At 41.4% G+C, this 17,530-nt stretch overlaps 1 protein-coding gene across 31 annotated transcripts in view; it reads left to right on the top strand.

Moving 5' to 3' along the window:
* Positions 1-17,530, top strand: part of KIAA1217 (sickle tail protein homolog) — a 277,578-nt gene that overhangs the window by 248,464 nt on the left and 11,584 nt on the right. For all 31 annotated transcript variants that reach the window (XR_003074153.3, XM_046938245.1, XM_015282038.4 and 28 more), the window contains 7 exons: positions 1,331-1,506; positions 8,856-8,986; positions 9,232-9,379; positions 11,017-11,518; positions 12,165-12,345; positions 16,248-16,402; positions 16,981-17,127. Coding sequence is in view for 30 of the 31 variants with exons in the window: in XM_046938245.1 (XP_046794201.1) it covers positions 1,331-1,506; positions 8,856-8,986; positions 9,232-9,379; positions 11,017-11,518; positions 12,165-12,345; positions 16,248-16,402; positions 16,981-17,127 (1,440 nt within the window). In the remaining variant the exon portion in view is untranslated. The remainder of the gene's footprint in view (positions 1-1,330; positions 1,507-8,855; positions 8,987-9,231; positions 9,380-11,016; positions 11,519-12,164; positions 12,346-16,247; positions 16,403-16,980; positions 17,128-17,530) is intronic.

Raw genomic sequence — 17,530 nt, 5'->3', positions numbered from 1 at the left:
TGAGCTAACACCTCCTGCTTGTCACAGCCCCGTCTCCTCTGAACACTCTGAGTGAAGTGTTACCCTCCGTCTCATCATAGTTGTGTCATTGGAGAAGGCAGTCAGGCACAATGACTGAAAAGCCTGGAGAAGAGAACTGAGTTTGCTCCTCTAATTCACGAACTGGTTGGAAAGAACAATCTGACAGAGGCTTTTGTCCCTCTGTTTCCCAGGAATTCTCTTAACTTCAAGAGAAGTCTTGCTGCCTTGTACTGCCTTGTATGTAACCCATTTTTGTGATTCTCCCTATCAAGCAGTATTATTCTTTTTATGTTTGCCTGTTAAGCTGGAATATCTCGAAGGCAGTTGAAGGATTGATTGCCAGTTTTAAAAATGGAATTTGGTATCCCAAGGTGTTTTTGAAAATCTTACAGTATGAGATTGTTGTTAGGCTGAGAGAATTGTTTTCTGTTTGCCTGTATCCTGACGTTGTGACTAGATGGAACCCTACTTACTGCTTTGTGCAAACTTGTGATTTACATAAAAGACTTAAGCAGGTTTTATTTGTGTGAGTGTTGAGCGTAGTTGCACTAGGGCTATCCACACAGTGCAGTCTAGTTTGTTTTCTTAGTTGTGTTTTGTTCTGCAAACTTCATATCAGTTTAAAGAATGTTTTAAATGCTTAACATGAGGCTAAGGATGTACAAATAGTAGATCTCATGAGAAAGAAATGGCCAGCTTTCAGAAAATTGATGTATTTTAAAGGATTATTTTGGTGGCTGAGGGAGGTTTTTTATTTCACAGATGTCTGTCACCAAATTACACTGGATGACACAATCCTTTCTCTGCCACTTGAGAGAGTGAAATATTCTGTTCTGAGAATGACAATGCATTCCAGCTCTGACACTGATGTGTGTGACTATCCAGTAAGCATACATCTGCAATGCAATGCATAAAAATAAGAGAGATGCACAAAGTGGAAGTCAGGCTTCCGGCATTCTGGTGAGGTGTGATTAATACTTGGTTCATGCTGGACTAAACATTATGAAGGGGACACAATCCCTACAGAAGATACATACTGAAGGTGATGAACTCAACATCTTTTGTTCACCAGCTGTAAGTTAGATAAACACTTTAGAAGCTAAGTGAATGTGGGCTTTTCTCACCTCTAACATTTCCTCATGAAATAATGTCTATAGGTAATGTTAAAGGGGGAAAGAAAAAGGTAAAAAGTCACTCTAGCTGTAGGGCTGTGTTTATCCCAACCTATTTCTGAGTTCTGCAATGTATTCTGTTGCCAGGGATGTCAGTCAAGCAGGAGAAATTGAAGTTGATTTCTTTTGTGCAACAGCTACAGAACCAGGAGATGCTGAGGGCAATGGTGAAGAAAGCAGAGCTGGAAATCAATGGCAAAATGTCTGAAACGGTGAAGAGGCTTGAAGATCCTGTGCAGCGACAGCGCAACCTGGTGGAACAAGAAAGGCAGAAATACCTCAGCGAGGAAGAAAAGATTGTAAAGAAATTATGGTGGGTTGAGAAAACTGTTAGAATTTGTTGCATTTGACTGGCTTTTTTTTTTTTTGTCCATAAATATTATCTTTCACCACTGTCTTCAGTGAAACTGGGTCTGTGCATGCTCTTTTATCTATGTTTCCTAGTACTCATATTGTCTGTAGAGCTAGGTCTGTGTTGTACAAATCATTTGTCCCTGACTAGGAGGCCTGCTTAGCACAGCTCACTGGGCAAGTCCTACCAGTATGAAGATTTCAACCACTTCAGAAGTCCCCTGCAAGGAAACAGATGTCTGTATGGAACTAGATCACCTCCATCTTCAGAGAGACTCCCCCGACCCTAGCTTTCCCCTTCAGCTTTACATATAGCATTTTAGGGAAGCAGAGAAGAATTTCGTTAAGAACAAATGGATGCAAAAGAAGGTAATGAGATTAGCTTTCATAGCATGGCTGATGCAGGAAAGAACCACCTGGTCTAACCCCTGTTCAAGCAGGGCCACTCGGAGCAAGGTGTCTAGGCTCACATCCAGGCAGCTTTGCATGCCTCCTTCCTCTAAGGAGGAAGGTCCACTACCTCTCTGGTAAACCTGTGTCAGTGTTTGGTCACCCACACAATAGAGAAGGGCTTCATTTTGTGTCCGTCACCTCTTGTACTGGTACTAGCACCTTAGAAAGGAACATAGCTGTCTTCCTTTACCCTCTTTTTAGTTATTTATACACATTGATAAAATCCCCTTGAGCCTTCTCTTCTGTAGGATGAAAAGTCCCAGCTCTCTAAGCCTTTTCTCCTAAGGACACGTCAGTCCCTTCTTCATCTTTGTTGTCCTGTTTTGGGCTCTTCCCAGTATGTCCATGTCTGTCTTATACTGAGTGGCCCAGAAATGGACACAGCACTCCAGGTGCAGTGTCATCAGTGCTAAGTAGAGGGGAAGGATCACCACTGTTGACTGCTGGAAACACTTTGCTTAATGCAGCCAAGAATACCATTAGCCTTCTTTGCAGCAAGGACACATCGCTGGCTCATAGAATCATTAAGGTTGGAAAAGGCCACTGAGATCATGCAGTCCAACTATCAAGCTGTAGTAGTCCAACTATCAACCAATGCCACCATGCCTGCTAGATCACATCACTCAGTGTGACATCTACCCTTTCCTTGAATACCTCCAGAGAGCTTTTTCTGCCAGGCTACTACGGCTGGCTGACCCCACGATCCAGGTCCCTCTGAATAGCAGCATGACCCTGTAGCTTACCAGACGCTCCTCGCAGCTTTGTGTCATCTGAAATCTTTCTGAGGCTGCATTCAGCCCCACCATCCAGATCATAAACAAACAGATTAAATAGGTTTGGATGCCATATTGACCTCTGGTGTATACTGCTAGTTACTAGCATCCAACTAGACATTGCACCACTGATAACCACTCTCTTTACAAGCTTTAAGTATGAAAGTCAGATTTCAATAGTAAATACTGGAGCTATTACATGGGGAGGTAGGAGAAGCTCCTAAATAGGATGCTCAAGTTTAATTGCAATTAGCAGTGCCATTGTCCCTCTGAGACTCACTGTTGGCGTAAGACTTACTCATTGGGATTTCCATACAGTAAACTGCAGTTAAAAAATGTTTTTTTTTTGTTGTTTTTTTTTCTATGCGAAGATTTTTTATAAGATTTTTTTCCCCAAAACTTTGGCCTACCATGACTGGTGGGATACAGTGGTTTGTTTCAGTCCGTGTTCAGTCAGGAGGCAAGACGAGAGTAAAATCAATAAACAGTTTAACTAGTTCTAACACTTGCATTTGTAGAATACTATTTAAATAATTGTTTCTCATACTGCATGTAGTTCACACCATATAAATGGCTCCATAATGCTGAGAAGCTTTATAGTCCACTTTCTTTGGAAATGATAACTGAAGAGCCACAGGAGTACAGTTATTAACAGCTGAAGAAAGTAAATCTTTCCTTTTGAGCAGTGTTTTGCCAGTTGAGTATGATCTGTAACAAAAATTGTGCATCTGTATAGACAAAGTAGAATGTTTCTGAGGGAGTATATGTTTTCTGTGAAGAAAAGTTGTGTGCGGCTATAGTCCATGTTGGTATATCTAAGCTCCTCAGCGGGTTTGTAGTCTTAACATAGTGTTTCAGTCCCAAGTAATTCACCTGCTGTTCATCTCTTTGTTCATATGTATCTCACTGCTTAGTTTCTGGGTTGTTTGCTGTCTGTGGAAGAAAGCCACAGACGTTTGTGTGATAGTTGTTTATAGTATTGCCTCATAAAATGGATTCGTGGTGAGGTCAGGTGCAATGTCATTAGTAGTTACAGCTGCTCATTTAGGACACCACTTTGACTGCAGTATGGGTGTGTTTTATCAGTGTTTACAAAATCTCCACTGCTTCTGTGCTACTTCAGCTCAGTTATCAAAGGGCAGCGTCCTCGTGAAGCAAGTGCATATTGTGCTGTGCCAGTTTACTTTGCAGCTAAGAAACATTGAACGGGAAAGTATCATTCATTTGCTAATGTTACAGGAATGTGTCTTAAATCATTCATAAGATTTAAATGTTAGCTCAATCTTTTTGGAGATATGTTGGAAACAAATATTAAATCATACATTTATTTTTCTTTGTGCCCACTGGAATTTCTTCATCATGAATTTGCATGCTTGCAGGATCGGTGCGCAGAAAGAAAAGCACATCTGATAACAATGCTTGAAGTTCAACAGTTTTTGCCCTTTTGACCTTTTCTGCATCACAGATCTAAATCAGTAGACTGAGTTCATGCAAGACAGAGCTGAAGGGCTTAGGCAATACTCGCAAAAGTGTGTTTGGTGTTCTGCAGCATGAACTTCAGCTCCATCTAAAGAAATAAAAGGAACGTTCTTTTTGTCTCTTAAATCTCAGCTTAAAAAACTTTTTTTTTCTGCAAGCCTGAAGGTTATCATTGGAAAATTAAAATATATTGGTGGTTTCATGTTGTAAACAGCAAAGATGTCGGTATACACTTCAGTGCAAGTTTTCTGTTGAGCAGCTCTACATGAAACCTACAGAATTGTGTCCATGTGTGTCAGTTGTAGCAGGATTACAGTTCAGAGATATATGATGAAAACCAGGGAAACCAAGGAACACCGATAAACAGAGAGTTTGTACCCACTTGTAACAGGGAAACATACTCAGAATTAACTGAAGAAGTTTTTTACTATCCAGTCTTTTCAGCCAACATTAGAGATGTCATATATTATTCTTTCTGGGTTGCAGATGCTAGCCTTAAAATTGACCAGACCAAGGGCAAACAGTGACAGTGTGACATATTGCCTAATAAAGTATTTCTGTGGTAAGGAACTTGTTACAGTTATTAGTGGTTTATTATGTTGTAGGTTATTATAAGCACTTTAATAGACAGGTTTTTACAAGGAGAGCATTTAAATTATATCCATCTCTGTTGTGCCTGATAGATTCTGTATCAACTTATAATTTATATTATTTTTAAGAAAAGTATCAGACTTCCTTGTAAGAATGGCCATGCTCACGTAGCCAGTAGTAGCAAATGCTGAAGAGGTAATATAAGAACAACACTGAGCAACTGCACAGAGTGCATCTCCTTCATTTCAGTGACTTCGTGGCTTAGAGACATTTTTCAAGCACCTTCCTTTCCAAATCTCTGTGGGCATTGTTTACCTTTCATGAAAATATGCATTTTTATAAATTTATGTGCATTTTGTTGTGTATACTTTTCAAGTTGAAGGAATTCTGTAATGAACCTCTTTCTATTTTTAAAATCTCTTCTCTGTCAATCAATCCTCAAACTCTTAAATTTTGCAAGGCAGACTATTCCTTAACTCTACTCTAGCCATAATGTTAGAGATTCCCCATTCCTTTTCTCTAATCATGTCTTTTCCAGCCTGAAAAGTCCTGGTCTGGTTATTTACTCTTCATGTAGAAGCTGTTCTGTACATTTCACCATCCTCTTTTCTTTTCTGTAGCCTTTCTGACTCTACTGTACATTTGTGAGATGGGGCTGGGGAAAGAGGAGAGCCCTGCAGGAGTTGTACAAATGTGTCTGCACCAGGACTTCATGCAGTGACATGGGGATTGTCTCCCTGTTCTGGTGGTCCATTACAAACCCGGCATCACACTTACGAGGGCTGATTATCAGTTCAGTGTTCATCGCGTATAAAAATTTAGGTTTTGGGAGGTTGTTGGGGTTTCTGATTGTTTTTTCTGTGCTTGTTTGTTTGTTTTTGTTTCTTTTTCTTCTTCATGTGAGCATTACCTTACATTTATTAGGTGTAAACTGAGTGTTTGGATATTTTTTCCTGGTTAGTTAAAGTCAGATGATCCATCTGCAGCACTTTGCAATCAGCTTTCATTTTCATTCCCCTGCATAATTAAATATCTGTTGGAGGTTTCTTGACTGTACTATTCATCCTCTTTTCTAAATCATTTATAATAAGTTGAAAAGCACCAGCCCTAGCACAGATCCCTATGGAACCCACCAGCAAGCTCCATTCATTGAGTAAGCTGTTCATTGATCCCTTCCCTTTATTTCCAGTAGAGAACTTTCCTTCTTGTCCCACAGCAACACTTCTTTCTTAAAAGCTTTTACTCAGGTACCTTGCTGAAAGTCTTTTGGGCTGTAGCTCGTCCCCATGCTTTTGCTGTTGTCTTCAAGTGACCATCTGAATTTGTGAAAGCCCTTTACATAAGTCACGTTAACGCAATGTGTTTATCCGTGGGTCCGCTACTTCTTTATCGGTTATTCTTTTTTATGGCATCTATCAATTACACTAGCCTGAAGATGTCAGTCTCACCAAAAATTACCCCACTTGCTTTTTAAATTTTTGTTTTTATCATCTATGGCACTTCCTACTACTCTAGTGCCAAAGAAATTCTAATCAAGAAGTAAGATGCTTAGCATTAATAGTTCAACTGTTTCATCCTTGAGTTGCTTTTGAACTCCCGGGCAAACACCATCTGGTCTGGGTGATTTGTTGCTAGTCATTTTGCAGTATCCGTGGAACAGGTTACAAAACAAACTGACAATTTGAGACAGATCCTCCAATGCTTTTTTGCCTAAAGAAAGATATCAGCATAACAGTTTGTCTCTGGTCTTCTCTGTAAAACGTAGATGCAGAGTAATCATTTATCATGTATTAGCCTTCTGAAACTGCATTAAGGTGATGTCTTGTTAATTGGGTTTGCACAATCAAATCTATAAAACCAAGTTGTTTTCCCATTTACAGACGAGAAACACTGGAGACTGTTCCATCTGTTTAAATCTTTGGCTCCTGAGGGATGAAGTTTCTCTTCCCTTGATGTTACCAAGATGAAGCAGTATAATACGGCATCCTTTGAGCTATATCGGGATCAGTTGTCATGTTTGATAGGATCACTGTATGGAATTAAAAGTTTCTTATCCATTTCTACTCAAAGAACAAAACAGAAAGACACTGCCTCCTAGTTAGCTGAATGTCTTTCTTTTATCCCTGTATTTCTGACAGTCATAAGCCTACCAAAATATCCTAGCAGTATTCTGTGTTTGCTCATTTCTTTCCACCTGTAAAAAAAAGTAAAGTTTTTGTGTCTGCCTTTTTTGATACCTGGGGAATGCAAATGTCAGAGAAAGGTGTTTTTCCAGTGCTAACTACAAAGACAGGGTGGATTCACCCTATGATTCCCAAAGTAGTGAAGGATGAAGAAGGTGCAGGTCTTCAGAACATAATTTTGGAGGGCAGCCACCTCCACTATAAACTGCACTGTAGTGAGTGAGTTACCTCTTTTTCCAGCTCCTTCTGGGTTAAATCTGCCCCCTTCTTTATTGCAAAGCAGAGACAGGAACAGCAGACCCCTGTGTTATTGCATCTTCTGCTGGAAGAGTATTGAAAGAAATGTAACCTTGCTGCCATCGTGTGGTCCCTTCAGTTGTTTGCTGCAAGTATGGTTGTGCTAGTGGAAATCGGGGCTCTCCCAGTCTTTCTCAAGGCACAGTATTTGGGAGATGTCATCTTAAAATGGGAAGAGCATTGCTTATCTCCAGCCACATTAAGAAGCAAATTGCGGTTCTTAATATCAAAGTGTGATATTTAAAGTGGCCTGGCTGAAAATGAGTAATTTTCTGCTGGATTTGCATGGCAGTGCTGGCACAAGGGAAACACGACAAAATGCAAGACCCATGGAAGGCAGTCTTCTGCTACTTCACTGCAGATGATCAGCCCATACCTTGCAAAGCTTTGACCTGAGTGAATGCAAGAAATGAAGTCCAGAATTAGGTTAAAATGGTACTTGATTGACAGCTCAGAGTTTGCTTTGCGTTGTTTTCTAGCATGCGATTAAACTGCTCCTCAAAATATTCCTGTTAGTGAACCGAGTATCTCAGTAGAGGCAGATTACTTTTAGAGACAGTTTTCAAGAAATTGTTCTTTTGAAGTGTTCGCTTAGGCATTTCTTCTGGTTTTGTCTAGTTGTGTATAATGCACTTCAGTTATTTTTGAGACAATTTCTATGTGGAAACTCCAGCTAAAGCAGTCTGGTCTTAATCTCAGGAAAAAAACAAGTGTCCCTGATCCACACCTCCAAAAAAATAAAGCTTATGTGTCTGAATGCTTGAATGACTGTGAAAATTCATGTGAAGCGAGGAAGCACTGGAAAAGGCATTGTGAAAGACATAGAGGAAGCACCAGATGGAGCCTGAGGAAGCATGGGACATCCCTGATTGGAAAAAAACATCTACAGTGGTTAATTAGTTAATTCAAACGCTGACCAAGAGCTGCAGACAATGCACACTTGCTGTTTCATCCTGGCTATTTGTGGAAACAGGATGCTGTATCCTGTCTAGCAGGAACAGGCTGCTAAACAGGCCTGTGTCAAGGGATCATGGGTGCCAGTTTTTTGGTTGTCACTTCACTGTTGTGCCTTCCTTTTCATGCCGTCAGCTGTGAGAAAATATAAAGTGCAAACCAGTACTGGATGTCACGGTATAGCATGTATGTGCCCTTCTTCTAGGATTTGCATTCACAGAGGGCTGTATTTCATTATTCCATTGGCCATATGTAGCATAGCTGCTCTGCACATGTGCAGCATCAGAAAAGTCAACGATTTTAGCAGGTGGTTGGAACTTGATGATCCTTGAGGTCCCTTCCAACCCAAGCCATTCTGTGATGCTATGATTTGGGCAAGTTACAACTGCCTGTGCTTTGGGCATGAACATCCAGGAGCCTCCTGTCTCCTCATGGCACCTTCCTGGTTTTTTTTCATCCTGTGGTATCGTATTTAAAGATGCCACAGCTGAGGTTTCTGATTTAGTTTTAGTCCATTCATTTACATATACTTGATTATAATGTCCTGGTTGCATTTCATGTCCACGTTTTTGTTTTGCCAGTGAGCTAGAGGGATTTGTTGAAGACCTGAAGAGGGACTCCACTGCTTCCAGCAAGACGGTTACACTGAAAGATGTTGAAGATGGAGCCTTTCTTCTGCGTCAAGTGGGAGAAGCTGTTGCCACCCTTAAAGGTATGTATTTATGGTTTTTTGTTTTGATTTTTCTCTTTTGACCACAGTAGCTGAGAACAGTTTTGCCTTTAATTTGAGGGCATAATCTTTCACTTGCAACATATTTAAAGTGAGGATTAAGGGGCTTGTTGCATGGCCCCCTGGAGAGAGGCTGATGCTCCACTATTGAACTATCAGCCTGTCATCTGTTTTTCCTCAGGGCTTTTATGATTTCCTCTTCAGCTTCACAGTTGTTGTCTTTGCAGGAGAGTTCCCGACGCTGCAGAATAAAATGCGTGCGATCCTCCGCATTGAGGTAGAAGCCGTCAGGTTCCTAAAGGAAGAGCCACACAAGTTAGACAGCTTACTGAAACGTGTGCGCAGCATGACAGATATCCTTACCATGCTCAGAAGGTGATATATCTTTTCTTCAAGCTAGAGAATTTCCTCAAGCATTTTGGGTTTGTGTTCTTCCTTTCTCCCCGAGTAGCATGGAGAGACGCAACTTGTTTGTAGCATTTTATAGTTTATTCCTAGAGCTTTCTCAAGGGAAATCAGATTATCCTTTCCTGTGCTCTGTGCAGTAATTCTGTTCTGGCCAACAGTCTCAGTTGTTCAGAGCTTATAATTGAGACTAGTTTCCTCTGAACTGAACACTGCCAGATATGGGATGTACCAGGATGAGAAAGCTTACAGAGTGACACCAGTCCTGTATGTGAGCTGGTTAGCTGTAGGCATTCACAGCAATCTAAGCAGAAATGTTCTCTGACACTGAAGTGTGCATCTCCAAAAACTGTTTGTAAGAAATAGCTTAAGAAAAGATTCAGATTGGATAAAGACATCCCAGAGCCCTCTGAAGGAAAGAAATATTTTCCAGTATGATTGTGTATCCATGTAAATTCTTTATGTTGCTTTTTTTTTTTTTTAATTCCCCCAAGGAGAATGCTTTAGGGAAAGTGGAAATATTAGATGCAATGTATGTCCACTGAAGACCAGAGTTTAGCTGTACTTGTCAGAGTATATGAGCAGCAAATGACTACTGATTTACATGAAGCAGTAGGCATTGGATTTAGTATCTACTCAAAACTCAGTGAATAAGGCTAAACTGTTAAGGGTAGGGGTCTCAATTTTATTTCAATTACAAGCAAATGCAAGTCATAAGTATATTGTTGCCATCATTATTTGAAGGAATGTAGGATTTACATTATTCCCATATATCCTGGAGCATATGTGGATTTGCCAATACTGGCAGAGGGATAAAATGGTTTATGCAACAGGTCTTCTAAGAGCTATCAGTTATTTTTCCTTGTAGATAAACATTCATATCCTTTCATATTAACCTCCCTTACTTGAAAGTGACTACAGTTATTTCTTGCCTCATCTTGTTCAGAAAATAAACAGTAAGCTATACATGTCAAAGTTTTACCAGAAATTTTTGGTGTTTTGTTTTGTAGTTTATTTTTTCCGAACAAATTTCATATTAGTTCTCCTAAACCCTGTTTCCATATTGGAAAAAAGAGATGTCATTTGATGGATAGCCAAGCTTTGAGGTTCAGCCATTTCACAGATAATTGTTAGAAATTGACTTGACTTCCATACCTTTCTCTATCCCAAGTTGTTGACAGACAAAACCTTCCTGAGGTATTGTTTGAAGGCTTTGTTTTGGCCATTTGCTAAACTGCTACTTCATGTTCTGTGTAGCTACCACATTCCATGCTAATGGTGCAAGAATTGTTGTTTATCTAGGCTCTGTGTAAAAAAAAATAAGTCAACTGATTTCCATTCTCCCTCTGAAATCAACTCCCTGTAACTCATGGTTTGGTCAACAAGGGCCAGTATGTCCTTGAAAGATTTTAAATATTTTAAAAGGCAAAAACATCCTAATTTGAGTGGTCTCTTCAAAAATTGAATTCTCTGTCTGTTAGAGAAAGCAAAAAAGTCACAGATGTTTTATAAGTTTTCTCTTGCAAAAGCTTACTGTTAAATACTGCTCACGATTCACCTCTATGCTAACCATGCTCCATGCTGTTGTGTTCCGTTTGGCTGAGCAGACATGTTACAGAAGGACTGCTGAGGGGTGTGGATTCCTCCCAGGCTGTGCAATACCCTGCTATGGAAAAGGCCACAGCAACTGAAGCTCTGAAAAATCAGGAGGAGCCCAAACAAACCCAGGGACATGCACAGCAAAACCTCACAGCAGTCACATCAGAGTCCCAGGTATCATCAGTCAAGTCAGAAGTCGTCCCCTTCTCCACAATGACGGTCCATCACGTGCAGAGCTCTCCCGTTGTCATCCATCAGTCTCAGCACTCATCAGCCCTGGTCAACCATGCCCAGGGTTCACCTGCTGCACCCAGCCACAGTGAAGGGCTGCCAATGAGCAGTCACCCTTCCACCACCCCACCAGCACCCCCCCAGGAACCAACAATAGGATCCCAGCCCACCCAAGGCATGCCGGCACTACAGGTCTCTGTCAATGGCAACACCATGCAAAGTCTTTTCATTGAGGAAATTCACAGTGCAAGTACCAGAAACAGAGCTGTATCAATTGAGGTATGGTGTACTCTACTCACCCAGTTGTTGTCTTTTTGGGTCTGAGCTCCCAGTCTCACTTCTGAGACTGAAGGTGGGATTTTCAAATGCATCGTGAGGGTTTACATACTTAATCTATAATTACACCATGCACTTCTGAAGATACCCTCTGATTTTCAATGTGACAGTATAAAATTTTACGTATTTTAAAGAATACCCTCTTTTTGAACAATATTATGTGATTCTTTGGCAACACTTGCATTGTTGGATTTCATTCATTCCTTAAATCTCCATGTCCCCCATTATGGAGAGAGAAAGATGAAAGAGTGTGAAGTTTCAGTGGTTTCACACAGAGGTAGGTATTGAGCAAATGTACAGCTGAACTCTCATGCCTTATTACAGACATGCACGTTAATCACCAGTGTGATGTAGTAAATCAGTGAACCAGATTTGAATTTTGCCTTTGTTCCTTTGGCAAGCAGTGGTCTGTGTCGGTTTGTCCTGTGTTTGTATCTAGTACAGTGGAAGTCAGAACTATTTTACAATTACTGCATTAGTATATTTCTCTAGTTGCTTACTAGAACTGAAAGAATCTATCCATGGTGATCTATGAAGTTTACACATGGATTTTTTAAAAAGTAAATGGTGCTTTACTATTTTTGTTTAGAAAGCCGAAAAGAAATGGGAAGAGAAAAGACAAAACCTGGATCACTATAATGGAAAGGAATTTGAAAAGCTCTTGGAAGAGGCCCAGGCCAATATAATGAAGTCGATTCCTAACTTGGAGATGCCTCCCCAGCCAGCAGTCCTGCCTAAAGGGGATGCAGGGGAGAAGTTTGAAGTCTCAGGTAAGTTTCAATAGACTAAATGGTGCTAAGGAGTTGCACATTTGTAAAAGAGGGGTCATTTATTCCACTTTAAAATTGTTTCAGTGTAAAGATTTCTGTGTTCCTGATCATACCCATGAGTAGTCTGTGAGGAATTATGTATGTCCATCTGTCAGAATGCAGGACTGTATCACAAAAGTAGTGATTTTGCACATGCAGGGGTGGGTGAGCAGCTAAATGTGAATTTCCCCATACTGCAACTGAGTGAGTTTGTCCTCTGGAGATGAGGACTCCTTGTGAGCAGGGAAGTAAGAATACAGCTTCATTTTGACAGAGATGAGAATATTTGTGCACTATGCTGTATCTATAGCTCAAATGCTATGCTCAGTTTTGCACAAGGTTAGCAATATGGAGCATTCTGGAAAGAACCACAAGGAGTTTGAGCACGAATGATCCTACCATCAAAAACTTAAGCTCTTTTTGAAGAGGTTTCTTGTCAAAAGAAGATCGAGACATGTCTGAGGTTTCTGAGGATAAGGAGATGTCTTAACTTCGCACAAATTCTGACAATTTTCAGCACATGGAAGCTGAAGCTAGAAAAAGCCAGATAAAAATTAGGTGTCAAATTTTAACGCTCAGAGTAACTACTCACTGAAGCAAGTTTAATTATGAGCATACTGTATTATTTACCACTTCAAATCTTTCAGTAATATTTTATTCTTTTCTGAAAGGCTGCTCAGACGAGCTCTGGGCATCATGCAAGAGCTGCTTGAAGAAATCCTTCAGCCTGTGTTAAGTGGGAAGTCTGACTCCTTGATCTTAATGGTCCTTACTAACTTCATAAACTTTAGCTATAAATACGAGCAGTGTTCTGGATGAGTCTTTCAGAGGTCTGAGAAAGACCTGTGATGCTACATAACAGAGTGTCTTAAGGAAGTGGATGGGGAAGGAAGGAATGAATGAGAGGGACTTTCACAGTAAGGATTCCTCCCACAGCTATGCTATAGATATATCAAGTACACTTCCAACACCCCCAACTGATTATTAAAGAGAATATCACAGCCTAGTCCTTTTCATATCCGTTATGGATTAATTGCTCCAATTTATTTTGAACCTGCTCATTTACCATTTGTGTCCCCACTACCATGGCAGCCAGCTCTAGGAACTCACTCCCCATCCTGTGAAAGGAGCTTTCCTTCCTCTGTTTTGCACTGATCTCCCACCAACATCACTGAGTTCTCCGCGGTTCTAAAATTCTGCAGTTTGGCAAACACCAACTATGCATTTAATTAGTAAAACCATGAAGGCAGTGAATAAACCTTGATTGTATTATGGAGGTGTTAGCCTAATCCGATCCAAACTGAAGACTTGCAGCCTTTCTCAGCCCTCCATCAGGGAGGTGTTTTTGGTTCTCCTCTGATGCCACTGTGTCCCTCTGGAGCTGTGTAGCCCAGGGCTGCACTCAAGGTGTTGGGCGGCAGTATTTTGTTCTAGAGTGCCTTTAACACCAACAATTTGCTGCTCCTTGGATATTTCTCACCATACAGGTTTAAAATAAATCCAGTTCAATGTGACATAATTTCAGATTCTGTCACCATTCGGTGAGGTTATAGGCTATCCACGCAACTAAATTCTGTAATGTGTAGCATAAATAGAAAAAGTCATTGAAAATAAGCACCATATGGATGAAGTGAGCTGTGACATGTTAAGTGCCAAACACAGTAACAGAAAGCCTTATGACTCCTGCAGTTAACTAATCCACTTCAGAAGTACAGTTGTGCACTGTGTGTAGCCAGCAGATTTAGGGAGATTTGATAAGATTGAGGCATTTACCTTCTTTTGTGATTACTGAATTCTGTCATAGTAACATAAATAAGTTAAAGGCACAGCAAAACTTTTCCTTAATATCGGATTAAATAACTCACATGCCATCCAACTCTTCTGTCATTCAAGAAAGAAATGTCAATACGCTGCAATCTGCTGTGAATTGGAAGACCGAGCAACATAAGGAGAGTCCATCTACCCTAGTAATGTACTGCATAAGACACTTTGGCCATAAATTAGCAGAGTCCTTTGCTGGCTTTGCTGCAGAACCTGGATAGATCACCTTGCCACAATATGTTGTCTCAGCCATTCTCCGCACAGAACCCAGCTAAGAGATTTTTTTCCTTGCAAAGCACAAAACAAAGTTAAACCACACACTTTTTAGCACAGTTTTACAGATGACTGTAAGTACTTCTTTAATGTCTTAGACTGTAACTCATAGTTGGTATGTGTCACAAATATGAAAGAGATGGTAGAAATCATTATTTCTTTGTGCCTTTCGTATCTTGTATCCAGATTTACTCTTATTAAGCATAAGAAAAACTTTAATGTTCCTGCATTCAGAACCACCAGATTGAGGGTAATGGGTTGAGCCCATTGAAAGGAGCAGAGATGGGCACAGGCCCCACATCACAATCTAGTGAACACCATCCTAGAGAATTACTTTGACTTTACAGGAAGAGGTCTCACCTCATGCTGATGGAGAACGCCTGATGGCATGGAAAACCTTAGTGGCATGTATTGACAAAAGAAGTAATCTAATGTAAAGTGCATCTGCAAAGTCACTGTTGTTGCAGTTCTGCAAATCAGTGCCAGATAATCACGGAAGGCAGTAACAGAACAGAGGATTTATTTAAGCTTAAGCAGCTTTGAAGAACATTTGATCTAAGAAGGGAACAAAGATGAGGCTGGGTCAGCCAAGGGCTCTGTCCTGTCCGGAGGGGCCGGAGCATCAGAGGAGCCTGATGCAGCCCCACCAGCAGACACTTATGCAATAACTTGCCCAGAGGGAATACTTAGCCCTAAACAGATGTTTACCGACAGTAATCTGAAATCAGGAGGTTTTCTGAGTTATGCGTTCCAGCTGTTCATATAACACTGAATAGCTACAGAAAGGTCGTTTTGTCAGTCTTGAAAACAAACATTGTAAACAGCAGTGTGAAAACAGCGAATGTTGCCATGTGTGATGCTTTGCCTGTGACCAGAAACGCACAGGGACAGGTCATGAGCAGGGAAACTGCTTCTGGGGTAGGTGCCGTCCAGTGGCGATGGGGAAGCAGTAGCTGAGTGAGGAGGCAGTAATGGGGGTAAATTCGAGTTTGAGAAACTGATTTTGAGAAACCTGATTTTCTGAAAAACCCCCCTGAGAAAGTGAGGGCTGGGTCTGTGTGACTGTTGGATTTGGAAATTGAATCATTGTGAATTAACAAGATGCATATATGTTGTGTTATGTTCATGCTGGCTTTGAAAAGAAGCCTGGAGAGTTGCTCTCGGTGCTCCTCTACCCTTCACAGCGGTGAGAGGACTCATGGAACTTGTCTGAGGGTAGCTGGTTCTGGTTAACTACAAGGCTACTCTGCTGCTCCTGTCCTACCACCTTGCCAAGAGCATCTCCCAGCTGAGCAGAAATGTTGCTGCTTGCTTCAGAGTTGCTGAGAACAACAGCAAGCCCCTAGGTTTGGTGTCTTGCTAGTACTCACACCAACTGTGCACACTTTCAAGGGAGGCTGCAGGGGCCCTATCTTAATCAGGTACCCAGCTGAACCTGCACCACACGCTGACAGGTGACTGATTTCCAGGAGTGTGCTGACCTATCATACTTGTATACCAAGAGCTGAAATTCCAGCTGCGGTGACGCTGGGGACAGGAGTTCTGCTAAAAATTTGTGAGTGAAGTGATGTAGTTTTGCTGGGCAAGTGCAAGACTGCTGTTGTACACGAAGGCTCCACTTGAATCACAAATGTGTTTCTATTTACATGTATTCATCTGCAGGACTTTTTAGGATGCTTTTTTTTTTCCCTTCTGGTTGAGGCAGGGCTGAAAATACTTCTTTCCTTCTTTCACCTCTGCTGACTCGGTGCTGCCTTGTTTACTTGCAGAAGATGCTCCAGATGCAGAGCAGGATAATGACAAGCTGACCAAGTCCCCACCTCCTCCTCCTCCACGGCGCAGTTACCTGCCGGGGTCAGGACTGACCACGACGAGATCGGGAGAGGTCATCTACGCAGCCAGGAAAGAGGCGGCTGCTGGCAAGGTTTGGTGACTCAGCCTCTAGGCAGTCAGATTGCTGAAGAATGGATGGCACAGAGGTGCATTCCCAACCTCGGGCTGTGTCTGTAAACCACAGAATAAGTTGAGACAGAGCTATGTCTTGGAGAGCTACTGAAATTGCTTGCCAGGAAACACTACTGTCAGTCTAAATGAACAAGTGGGGTTTGATCAGTTCTGTTTAGAGCAGTCTTGGCCTTTCTGTGCTTATCTCTCGACAGTATAGAAAGCAAGTCACAAGCTGATTTGTTTACAGTTGTAAGAAGATTTAAAATAAAAAAAAAAAAGCATGTGTTATACAGATGGGAAAGATCAGCTTGGAGTTGAGAGCATGTTCACAGAAATGTTGCAGATCAGTTTTTTTGGTCTTCCTTTCCCCATCTCTTCTTCTCCCTGAAGGAAGCAGTGGGAAGCCCAGGTGAGGGAGCTGTTACTCCTACTCCTATGGGGTAGCAGTGAAAAGGGACCTAGCAACAGGTGCCTTTCAAAGCTGAATTTACTGTTTGCTTTGCATCAGGAGGGCTCAACTACATTGGTTGTCTGTGCTTTTTCACCCCTTTGTAGGAATGCAGTGAAGATGCTGGGCAAACAACACAACCCAAAGCCCCCAAAGAGGATCAGGCATTGCCTCGAAACACAGGGCTTGCTGTAGCATCAGCTGTAAAAGATGAAGAAGAAGAAGAAGGAGATAAAATAATGGCAGAATTACAGGTAGGCCCTCTGGGTTGCTCATGCACAGGTATGCCCTTTTGGAATCAGTAACACTTCTAGAGTCTTGGCACAACTTCTAGCATGAAGGAAAGCAGATCTGCCATTCTCACCGAGTTCCAATTTATTTCACTGGATTATGCACATTTTGCAAGCACCACCCAAATTTTTTTCAAGAGGTGTAGAAGTGAGAGGGTGCTCAAGAATGCAGAGGTTGCCACTGGGAAATCTTGCACAACACACACATAGATGGGTCAAGTAAAATACTGGTATTTGTTTGTTATGGTCTCTGGCATAGTGTTTCTCAGTACCAGACCCACAAGGTGCTGGGAGTCCCTCATTTGGGAAGAGAGAATATGGGGTGTGCTTCTAGCAAGCTTAGCTCACTGTGCCGTGGTCCAGTGGT

This window comes from Gallus gallus, chromosome 2, assembly GCF_016699485.2.
Source record: "Gallus gallus isolate bGalGal1 chromosome 2, bGalGal1.mat.broiler.GRCg7b, whole genome shotgun sequence".
NCBI classification, from domain to species: Eukaryota; Metazoa; Chordata; class Aves; order Galliformes; family Phasianidae; genus Gallus; species Gallus gallus.
This window is presented reverse-complemented; position numbering and strand designations above follow the sequence as displayed.